General features: G+C 40.8%; 1 protein-coding gene across 2 annotated transcripts in view; it reads left to right on the top strand.

The window, feature by feature from the left end:
• Positions 1-11,605, top strand: part of POLR3B (polymerase (RNA) III (DNA directed) polypeptide B) — a 122,880-nt gene that overhangs the window by 2,840 nt on the left and 108,435 nt on the right. For both annotated transcript variants that reach the window (XM_010853386.1, XM_010853387.1), the window contains exons 2-6: positions 1,130-1,162; positions 3,351-3,407; positions 3,492-3,556; positions 9,501-9,576; positions 11,404-11,504. In XM_010853386.1, coding sequence (XP_010851688.1) covers positions 1,130-1,162; positions 3,351-3,407; positions 3,492-3,556; positions 9,501-9,576; positions 11,404-11,504 — 332 coding nt within the window. The remainder of the gene's footprint in view (positions 1-1,129; positions 1,163-3,350; positions 3,408-3,491; positions 3,557-9,500; positions 9,577-11,403; positions 11,505-11,605) is intronic.

Here is an 11,605-nt window from a genome sequence, read left to right as displayed (position 1 = left end):
CCTTTGTTGTCTATTTGGCATCTCCAACTGCATGTCTAATGGATATCTCAAACTTAACACGCCCCCAGCCAAACTCCTGGTCGCCCCTTCACACTAAACCTGCTTCCCCGGCAGCATCCCTGCCTCCTCGTCTCCAGAAATGGCAGCACTAAGGTGTCAGTCTCAATTCGTCTTTCTCAGATTCCTGCATCTCATCTACTGTCAAGTCCTGTTGACTCTGACTTCACATCGTGTTTTCCTAGGCGACAGTTTCTCACTTCCTGTATTGTTATCAGCCTAGAGTATTGCAGGGAACTCCTAAATGATCCCTCTGCTTCTAACCTTGTCTTTTCTCACCCCAGCAGCTGGAGTGATCCAGTTAAAATGGATCACATCATCTTGTCACTATTTTGCTCAAAACCTTCTAGCACTTCTCCGTTGCCCAAAGTCAAAAAATTTTACAGTTTCTTACAAGGTCTTACATGATCCTTGGGCTCTTACTCAGAAACTGTGTTTTCTTACTTTAGACTCAGTTCTAACCATTTGTCAGATTTCCCATGAACAGGTTAGATACCATTCATGAAGAGTTGTATCATGGTAGGCTGTTTACAACCCCAGGAAGGTGTGAAGAGCAGGCCTTAGAGCTGAACGTGGCAGTTTGCATCTGTTTAAATAGGTGAACACCAGGTGATATCTTTCTTCAGCTTGGGCTCTGGCCAGGTGCCAGTTGAGAAAAAAATAGGAGGGAGAAAGAACTCCCTTTGGGTTTAAACCAAACTCTCTGAAACTTACTAATACTTCCCCTTTCTCAAACTGGCAAACCCTGCTTACTCAGGAAGAGTCATGAGAATAAAATAAAGATGAAAAGTGCTTGGAATCTTGAGTCATCAAAAAGAGATTAAAGTATATTCTGTTTAAGAAATCTGTGGTTTATATATGCTTGTGTGTATGTATATGTTTGCATGTACATGTACAGTACATATACGATTTCCATAAAAAGGTTGCAATGTAAAAATTGTTCTTTTTGTTTCCACTTACTTTCTTTTGCTTACTGTGATAAAGTAAGTCACTTTTGGTACATTAAAATAACCTCATGAAAATATGTGATCACTGACACAGAGTCTGATACTTTTATTGTTCTGATTCACAGGAAAAATGGCGGCTGCTTCCAGCATTTTTAAAGGTAATTAATATCTAATAACAGTTATTTTTCCAATCAAGAATCAAGAAATAAGCCTTTTTAAAATTAAATTTTTATCACCAACATTTTTTGACTTTGTACAACTGTGCACTTTTCTAAGTTTTAGAAATATGAGAAATTATAAGGCAGTAACCCTGTCCATAAAGTACTAGGTAGGGGATTGTAATCTAATTTTAGAGGTAGGAAGTAGTTTATGTTTTCACTTGGCATAGGAATAATACAAACCAAAGGGTACAAACCAAAGTGCTGCTGGCAGAAGATTGATGCCTCAGGTGGTCAGAAAGGGCCTCCTAAAGGAGGTGAGACATAAACCACATCCTCAGAGGAGAGGAGGACTTCCCAGTTGGCTCAGTGGCCTGGCAGAGTGCAGTCCATGGGGTTGCAAAAGAGTCAGACACGACTTAGCAACTAAACAACAACAACAAGAGGAAAGGAATTACCTAACCTGAAAGGTAGGATGCGGGGAGCATGGCTTAATAAAGGTCCTCTAGAGGAGGATCCACAGGGTCTGTTGAAAACAGAGTCCAGTCTGCTTGGCTGGAGTGGATGAGTGGTTCGGACAAAGGAAGTACAGATTATAAGGTTCCTATTATTGAATTTCAGTTTTAAAGAGCTTATGCTAAATAGTAGCAGGTTCCACAATGAGAGACCACTTGACACCCAGTAGGATGGCTATAGTCAAGAAAGAAAGACAATAACAAGTGTTGATGGGGATGCGGAGCAATTGGAAGCCTCACACTCTACTGATGGAGATGCAGCCGCTTTGGAAAACAGCCTGGCAGTTCATCAGATGGTTGAACATATAGTTACTGTATGATCCTGCAATTCTACTCCTAGGCATTTACTCAAGAGGAACAAAAACATATGTCCATGCAAAACCTTGTACACAGATGTTCATAGCAGCATTATTTATAATAGCCAAAAATAGAAACAACTCGAATACCAACTGATGGATGGCTAAATGAAATATGATATATCCATACAATGCAATGTTTTTGGCAGTAGAAAGTGGCAATACAATGTGGATGAATCTTGAAGCATTATGCTCAGTGAAAGAATAGAGGGTTGAAAAATGAGTCAAGTTTTTTCCATCTTAGTTCTGTATTATTGGCAGAAGGGAGCATGCTGGCATATAAAGTTGGGAATTGTCAAGGCCAGATTTCTTACCAGTTTTTACAGTCCATGAGCTGCTGAAGAGTCTGGAAAGCATGTCTGTGAGAAATAGTGGAAGAGCCTCTTCAGCCTGGAAGAGAGGACATAAAAGAGATATGGTAACTAAATGGACTGTGGTGGAGAAGACATTTTCTCCAGAAAAGACATTAAGCCCATAGCCGGGGAACTGCGGAGTGTTAGACTACAGATCATTATAAGAGTGAATTTTCCCCCCGACAATCTGGACTATTTCAAAATGGGATAGCTGCTTAGTAAGCCAGTGAGATCCCTCAAAAGAGATGTAATTGAAGCAGAGGCCCTGTGATGCTTTCTGTTGGGTGTATTTTAGAAGTGTTGAACTAATTGTGTTTGAACATTAATGTAAAAAGTTGAACACGTTACAGTCCTTTTCAATCTTAAGACTTTGGAGTCTGTGTTTAGCATTTCAGGGTTTTTCATAGCAGCACACAGCACTGTCTGTGTAGCTGTACTGACTTTTGAGATGAAAGGCAGTCACTGGAGCTGATCTGTTCATAGATCCCTAGGATTCACCTTGCTTTCAATTTTAAATGCATTTATTTTTGGTTTCCTTAGTAGAGATTCTTATTTTTCCCCCTCATTCTTCTAAAAGTGATATGAAAAACCAGATACGGGGAAATCATAAAATCGCTTACATAGGAGCAAGAGAAAAAGAAAAGAGGCATTGTTTGAGGGTTGGAGAGATGATGCTTGATTGCTATATTTTTTTCTTGGATTTTTTTTTCTTGCCTCGGGAGTCATTAGGTATATATCTTGAATTCCAAACATCAGGTTGTTTTTCAGGGAGGAAAGTTTGAGGGTGTTCTAGTAAGATGGAGGAGAAATGGAATGAGGACATGAAAATAGAAAGTTTTGCTAAGTAAAATTTATGGACTTTTTGTGGTCACTTTGGTTTTGGGAAAAATTTATAGATCAGGTTAAGCCCCTCGTGTAATCTGCTATTTTGTTGCTAACCTGCTTTTATTTTTTATTCATTTAGGTGAAAGGTCTTGTGAAACAGCATATAGATTCCTTTAACTATTTCATTAATGTAGAGGTAAGCATCAGATCTTGGGAAAGGATATGATTACGAATGAACTGGAAGCTAGAGTCTTTCCTCATGTTACTCTTTCCATTGCAGATAAAGAAAATAATGAAAGCCAATGAAAAGGTTACTAGTGATGCTGACCCCATGTGGTACTTAAAGTAAGGAACCGACTACTCTTAGTTTGCTATTTTGATCATGTTTAACATTTTTGTGTGTTTATCTGACTTTTTTTTTATGGTGATTGCAGTTGCTATCAAAATTCTTTTAATTCTCCTTTTTTGTTTTGAATAGGAAGATAATTATCAAATGTTCAATTTTTAATTGGTAAGCTAATGATAACAAGTAGTTATGAGTGAAAAGTTACTGAAACTTAGGTTTAAGCCTTTCTTAAAAACAATTTTAGACTTAAAGAATTACAAAAATAAGACAGAGTTCCCATGTTACCCTTCACCCAGTTTATGCTGATGTTAACATCTTATGTAGTCATAGCACAATTAGCCACACTGGGAATTCAGCACTGATACTATACTGTGAACTAATCTTAGGTTTCCCACAAATGTCCTTTATCTGGTCCAGGATTCAATCCAGGACCTGCATTAGGTCCAGGTGGCATAGGTCTCCTTTGTCTTCTCCAACCTGTGGCAGTTCCTCAAGTTCTCTTGGTCTTGGTCTTTCACGTGACCTTGACATGTTTTTGACCTTGACACTTTTGAAGGATTCTGGTCAGTTGTGTTGTGAAAGGTCCTCAATTTGGGTATGTGTGTTTTTTGCTCATGGCTACATTGGTTTATGCCTTTTTGGCCTCAGAAGTGATGCTTTGTGTCACTCTCACTGCACCATATCAGGTGGTATAGGTGTCAGTCTGTTTTATTCTTGGTGATTTTAACTTTGTTCATTTGGTTAAGGTGTATCTTCCAGGTTTCTCCACAGTAAAGTTACTATCTTTCCTTTAGTAATCAATCACAGTCTTACAGGGTGATCCTTTGAGACTGCAAGTGTCTTATTTGTCATACCATGTTACCCACTACTTTAGCATGCATTGGTGATTTTTACCTTTAAAAGTAATTACTTTGTTAAAAAATAAAATTAAATTAAAAAAAAAAAGTAATTACTTTGGTGTTTATCTAGTGGCCAGTATCTTTTTCTGTCATTCCTTTTACATTAATGTAAGATTTCTACTGTGAGAAGAGCTTTTTTCTTCCCCTCAGTTTCTTTCTATTCACTTCAGTTTAGTTCAGTTCAGTTGCTGTCATGTCTGACTCTTTGCAACCCCATGGACTGCAGCACGCCAGGCCTCCCTGTCCATCACCAGCTCCCGGGGTTTACTCAAACTGTTGTCCATTGAGTCAGTGAGGCCATCTAACCATCTCATCCTCTACTGTCCCCTTCTCCTCCCGCCTTCAATCTTTCCTAGCATCAGGGTCTTTTCAAATGAGTCAGTTCTTCACATCAGGTGGCCAAAGTATTGGAGTTTCAGCTTCAGCATCAGTCCTTCTAGTGTATAGTCAGGACCTGATTTCCTTTAGAATGGACTGGTTGAACCTCCTTGCACTCCAAGGGACTCTCAAGAGTCTTCTCCAACACCACATGACTACTGGAGAAACCATAGCTTTGACTAGACAGGCCTTTGTTGGCAAAGTAATGTCTCTGCTTTTTAATAAGCTGTCTAGGTTGGTTATAACTTTTCTTCCAAGGAGCAAGCGTCTTTTAATTTTATGGCTGTAGTCCCCATCTGCAGTGATTTTGAAGCCCAAAAAGATAAAATCTGTCACTGTTTCCATTGCTTCCCCATCTATTTGTCATTAAGTGATGGGACCAGACCTTTTAGAACTAACACCCAAAAAAGTTGTCCTTTACATTATAGGGGACTGGAATGCAAAAGTAGGAAGTCAAGAAACACCTGGAGTAACAGGCAAATTTGGCCTTGGAGTATGGAATGAAGCAGGGCAAAGGCTAATAGAGTTTTGCCAAGAGAACGAACTGGTCATAGCAAACACCCTCTTCCAACAACACAAGAGAAGACTCTACACATGGACATCACCAGATGGTCAACACCGAAATCAGATTGATTATATTCTTTGCAGCCAAAGTTGGAGAAGCTCTATACAGTCAGCAAAAACAAGACCGGGAGCTGACTGTGGCTCAGATCATGAACTCCTTATTGTCAAATTCAGACTTAAATTGAAGAAAGTAGGGAAAACCACTAGACCATTCAGGTATGACCCTTATGATTATACAGTGGAAGTGAGAAATGGATTTAAGGGACTAGACCTGATAGATAGAGTGCCTGATGAACTATGGACGGAAGTTTATGACATTGTACAGGAGACAGGGATCAAGACCATCCCCATGGAAAAGAAATGCAAAAAAGCAAAATGGCTGTCTGGGAGGCCTTACAAATAGCTGTGAAAAGAAGAGAAGCGAAAAGCAAAGGAGAAAAGGAAAGATATAAGCATCTGAATGCAGAGTTCCAAAGAATAGCGAGGAGAGATAAGAAAGCCTTCCTCAGCGATTAATGCAAAGAAATAAAGGAAAACAACAGAATGGGAAAGACTAGAGAACTCTTCATGAAAATTAGAGATACTAAGGGAACACTTCAGGCAAAGATGGGCTTGATAAAGGGCAGAAATGGTATGGACCTAACAGAAGCAGAAGATATTAAGAAGAGATGGCAAGAATACACAGAACTGTACAGAAAGGATCTTCATGACCCAGATAATCACGATCCTGTGATCACTCACCTAGAGCCAGATATCCTGGAATGTGAAGTCAAGTGGGCCTTAGAAAGCATCACTAGGAACAAAGCTAGTGGAGGTGATGGAATTCCAGTTGAGCTATTTCAAATCCAAAAAGATGATGCTGTGAAAGTGCTGCACTCAATATGCCAGCACATTTGGAAAACTCAGTAGTGGCAACAGGACTGGAAAAGGTCAGTTTTCATTCCAATCCCAAAGAAAGGCGATGCCAAAGAATGCTCAAACTACTGCACAATTGCACTCATCTCACACACTAGTAAAGTAATGCTCAAAATTCTCCAAGCCAGGCTTCAGCAATACATGAACTGTGAACTTCCAGATGTTCAAGCTGAGAACATCCCTCTGAGAAAGGCAGAGGAACCAGAGATCAAATTGCCAACATCCGCTGGATCATGGAAAAAGCAAGAGAGTTCCAGCAAAACGTCTACGTCTGCTTTATTGACTATGCCAAAGCCTTTGACTGTGTGGATCATAATAAACTAGAAAATTCTGAAAGAGATGGGAATACCAGACCACCTGACCTGCCTCTTGAGAAACCTGTATGCAGGTCAGGAAGCAAGAGTTAGAACTGGACATGGAACAACAGACTGGTTCCAAAAAGGAAAAGGAGTACATCAAGGCTGTATATTGTCACCCTGTTTATTTAACTTCTATGCAGAGTACATCATGAGAAACACTCGGCTGGAAGAAGCACAGCTGGAATCAAGATTTCCGGGAGAAATAATAACCTCAGGTATGCAGATGACACCACCCTTAGGGCAGAAAGTGAAGAGGAACTAAAGAGCCTCTTGACGAAACTGAAAGAGGAGAGTGAAAAAGTTGGCTTAAAGCTCAACATTCAGAAAACGAAGATCATGGCATCTGGTCCCATCACTTCATGGGAAATAGATGGGGAAAGAGTGGAAACAGTGTCAGACTTTATTTTTTTGGGCTCCAAAATTACTGCAGATGGTGATTGCAGCCATGAAATTAAAAGACGCTTACTCCTTGGAAGCAAAGTTATGACCAACCTAGATAGCATATTAAAAAGCAAAGACATTACTTTGCCAACAAAGGTTCGTGTAGTCAAGACTGGTTTTTCCAGTGGTCATATATGTATGTGAGAGTTGGACTGTGAAGAAGGCTGAGCACCGAAGAATTGATGGTTTTGAGCTGTGGTGTTGGAGAAGACTCTTGAGAGTCCCTTGGACTGCAAGGAGATCCAACCAGTCCATTCTGAAGGAGATCAGCCCTGGGATTTCTTTGGAAGGAATGATGCTAAAGCTGAAACTCCAATACTTTGGCCACCTCATGCGAAGAGCTGACTCATTGGAAGAGACCCCGATGCTGGGAGGGATTGGGGTAGGAGGAGAAGGGAACGACAGAGGATGAGATGGCTGGATGGCATCACCGACTCAATGGACATGAGTTTGAGTGAACTCCGGGAGTTGGTGATGGACAGGGAGGCCTGGCGTGCTGTGATTCATGGGGTTGCAGAGTTGGACACGACTGAGCGACTGAACTGAACTGAACTGAATTGATGGGACCAGATGCCATGATTTTAGTTTTCTGAATGTTGTTTTAAGCCAGCTTTTTCACTTTCCTCTTTGACTTTCATCAAGAGGCTCTTTAGTTCTTCTTCACTTTCTGCCCTAAGGGTGGTGTTATCTGCATATCTGAGGTTATTGATATTTCTCCTGGAAATCTTGATTACAGGTTGTGCTTCGTTCAGCCCAGCGTTTCTCATGATGTACTCTGCATAGAAGTTAAATAAACAGGGTGACAATATACAGCCTTGATGTACTCCTTTTCCTTTTTGGAACCAGTCTGTTGTTCCATGTCCAGTTCTAACTCTTGCTTCCTGACCTGCATACAGGTTTCTCAAGAGGCAGGTCAGGTGGTCTGGTATTCCCATCTCTTTCAGAATTTTCTAGTTTATTATGATCCACACAGTCAAAGGCTTTGGCATAGTCAATAAAGCAGACGTAGACGTTTTGCTGGAACTCTCTTGCTTTTTCCATGATCCAGCGGATGTTGGCAATTTGATCTCTGGTTCCTCTGCCTTTCTCAGAGGGATGTTCTCAGCTTGAACATCTGGAAGTTCACAGTTCATGTATTGCTGAAGCCTGGCTTGGAGCAATTTTGAGCATTACTTTACTAGTGTGTGAGATGAGTGCAATTGTGCAGTAGTTTGAGCATTCTTTGGCATTGCCTTTCTTTGGGATTGGAATGAAAACTGACCTTTTCCAGTCCTGTTGCCATTGCTGAGTTTTCCAAATTTGTTGGCATATTGAGTGCAGCACTTTCACAGCATCATCTTTTAGGATTTGAAATAGCTCCACTGGAATTCCATCACCTCCACTAGCTTTGTTCACAATGATACTTCCTAAGGCCCTCTTGACTTAGCATTCCTGGATGTTTGACTCTAGGTGAGTGATCACAGCATCGTGATTATCTGGGTCATGAAGATCCTTTCTGTACAGTTCTGTGTATTCTTGCCATCTCTTCTTAATATCTTCTGCTTCTGTTAGGTCCATACCATTTCTGTCCTTTATCGAGCCCATCTTTGCCTGAAGTGTTCCCTTGGTATCTCTAATTTTGTTGAGGAGATCTCTAGTCTTTCCTATTCTATTATAATTTTATTTATATCAATATGAACTCATAGATAGTTATTTTATTATTTGCATCATAATCCAGTACTGTCATTATTTTATTTCTCAAATAATCCCAGATTTGACCATAGGAAGCTTCCATCGAGTTGACCTTTTAACATGTGCCTGTTTTGAGCACTCCTTTACTTTCTGTTACCATGAGATGTGGTTCATGTAGTATTTCCTTGTTCCAGCCTGGAATCAGTCATTTCTCCAAGCGTCCTTAGTCTCCTCTTCTGGAGAGTAGTGTTTTAGACACCAAGATTTGGGTACTGAAGTCTCAGTATACAGAGCTATACTTATTGTTTATTCAGTCCTAGGATATACAGAAAGTAGTTTCAGAATCATGACTCTCTGAGAATAAAATTTACTAATATTTGTATGTTGCCTTTCTTATAAGAATGGTAGCAAACTGTAGATACTCTTGCATTTCCTTTTTTCCTTAAGTATCATTTTTAGGAAGCGATAATTTCAGTATTTTTGTAGAGATTTACCTTTTTTTTGTAAAAGAAAAGTCAGCTTGATGGTATTTCCTCTCCTTTGTAAACCGTGTGTTCTATGACTTCAGGATCTCCAATTGTAATTTTTTAGTTTGCCGTCCTCTGCAAGATAAACATTTGTCAAAAGTGTAATCTCATATTTGGAAGGAAAATAGCTTGATTGTTTATATGTTCTTTGAAGAAGTATAATTGATTCTGGAATAACTTGCCTTTCAGATATCTTAATATCTATGTCGGGCTCCCTGATGTTGAAGAAAGCTTCAACGTAACTAGACCAGTGTCCCCTCATGAGGTAATTACCAACCATAATTTAATTGGATTTGTTTGGCTTAATCGGAAGAGTCAATGCCCTTAAAATATATTCTTAAAAAATGATTTAAAGATAGGGGAAAAATATATTCTCCGAAAAGGGAGAAGACAAAGAGTTCAAAGTAGTTCAAGAAGGCTGAGGCTGCAGCTGTCATGATAATTCCTCCTGACATTGAAGAAAACTCATGGGTGTTACTGCAGTTAGAGAAAGAGGACGCAAAGATTTCTTGGAGGGATTTTGACTCTTGGAGAGATGGAGAGCGTGGGAGAGCCAGGTGGGTGGGCAGTCATGGGGCCCACAGTAAGACTTGGGGTGCAGGTACTGCAGGCTCTGCCATACAACTCTACTCCTATTGATAGCAGAGAGCATCCGAGGGGGACACAAGGGTCCCTGAGGTCGTTTTGGGGTCCTGTCCAGTTTCATTCCCATTTGAAGGGATTGTTAATACCAAGAATATCTGCCTATCATGGGTATTACCTTAGATTTATTAAAAAAGAAAATAAGATAATATTTATATAGTACTCTGTACCAGCACCATTCTAAAATACGTATTCATACTTTTAGGAATTAAAGTTACTCACATGACTGAGATACAGAAAGTTTATTTAAAACTTAATTGGTAGAGCCAGGATTTGAACACAGTCCAGAGTCCACACTAACCATCATGCCAGCCTACTTTCTGTCAGGCCTGAAGAAGGCTTGATCTAATTAAATAAATGGTGTAAGCAATGCTTACTGGTCAATAATAGGGCTTCACTGGTAGCTCAGATGGTAGAGAATCTGCCTACAATGTGGGAGACCTGGGTTTCCATCTCTGGGTTGGGAAGATCCCCTGGAGAAGGAAATGGCAACCCACTCCAGTGTTCTTGCATGGAGAATTTCATGGATAGAGGAACCTGGCAGGCTACAGTCCCTGGGGTCGTAAAGAGTTGGACACAACTGAAGTGACTATTTTAAAACCCTAGGTACAATTAGGCTAGAAAAAAGTTTATATTTGTCTTTGGTTTAGTAAAAGCCCAAGAGAGGATTCAGCATCATGAATTATATGACTGGTGTTCAGAGGAATTCTCTTTTTGAGACCACAAGCCATCTGATGACCTTCAATATAATAGAGAAGTCTTCGGAAGATGCTGGTGGGTTTCCTGTGTCCGATCACGGCCCAGGCGAGGGCATCACTTAGTGAGTCATGGCCATGTAAAAGTAAAGCTTGCACCATCAATTCCAAAATTTCTGCAAGTGACTCAGAAGCTGTTAGAATGACGTGTTGAGTGATTTGTGCTCTGACATGCCACTTGCAAAGGAATTTTGTGATACAGTTTAGTTTATTTGAAGAAGACAAGGAGATACAGTTTAATTTTTTTAGTTTGTGTTTGTACACACTTCAGTTATGTGTGTGTGTTCAGTCTCTGAACAGGTTGTTAACTGTTTTGAGTAGGCCAGCCACATTGATGACTTTCCAAGGTCCCAGTTTGCAAAGAAGGATCTAACGGCTTCAGAGATGTGGAAGGAGACTGGTGATAACATCAGGTCAGGGAGTGGAGACTCAGTCCAAGATTTATTGTCCCATTTCTGGGCTGGCAGGGGCAGGGTTGCTGTGGCAATGTCTAGATCCGTGGGTGGCATTGTCCCCTCATGGAGAAGGTAAGGTCATAACTCCCAGTTCCCTTAAGGCAGCATGGGGGCAGCTGGGTACCGTGGAGGGGTCAGAGTCCAGCATGGACCGTATTCTGCTTGAGATTGGCTCTTCGAGGCTGTTGGGACCCATTCTTTCCCCAGAGGAGGAGCAGTGATTGTGTGATTCTCTTCCAGTGCCGATTGCGGGACATGACGTACTCCGCTCCCATCACAGTGGATATCGAGTACACCCGAGGCAGCCAGAGGATCATCCGTAATGCCTTACCCATTGGCAGGGGAGGCCTGATGCGGCCTGCATCGCGGCCCTGTGAGGTGACCCCCAAACAGTGCTGACACACGCCTTGCCCCGTTCTCTCATCTGAAATGTGGGGGAATG

The sequence above is a fragment of the Bison bison genome, unplaced genomic scaffold (genome assembly GCF_000754665.1).
Source record: "Bison bison bison isolate TAMUID 2011002044 unplaced genomic scaffold, Bison_UMD1.0 scf7180017864327, whole genome shotgun sequence".
NCBI lineage: Eukaryota > Metazoa > Chordata > Mammalia > Artiodactyla > Bovidae > Bison > Bison bison.
Note: the sequence above shows the minus strand (reverse complement) of the source record. Positions and strands in the feature narration are given on the sequence as shown.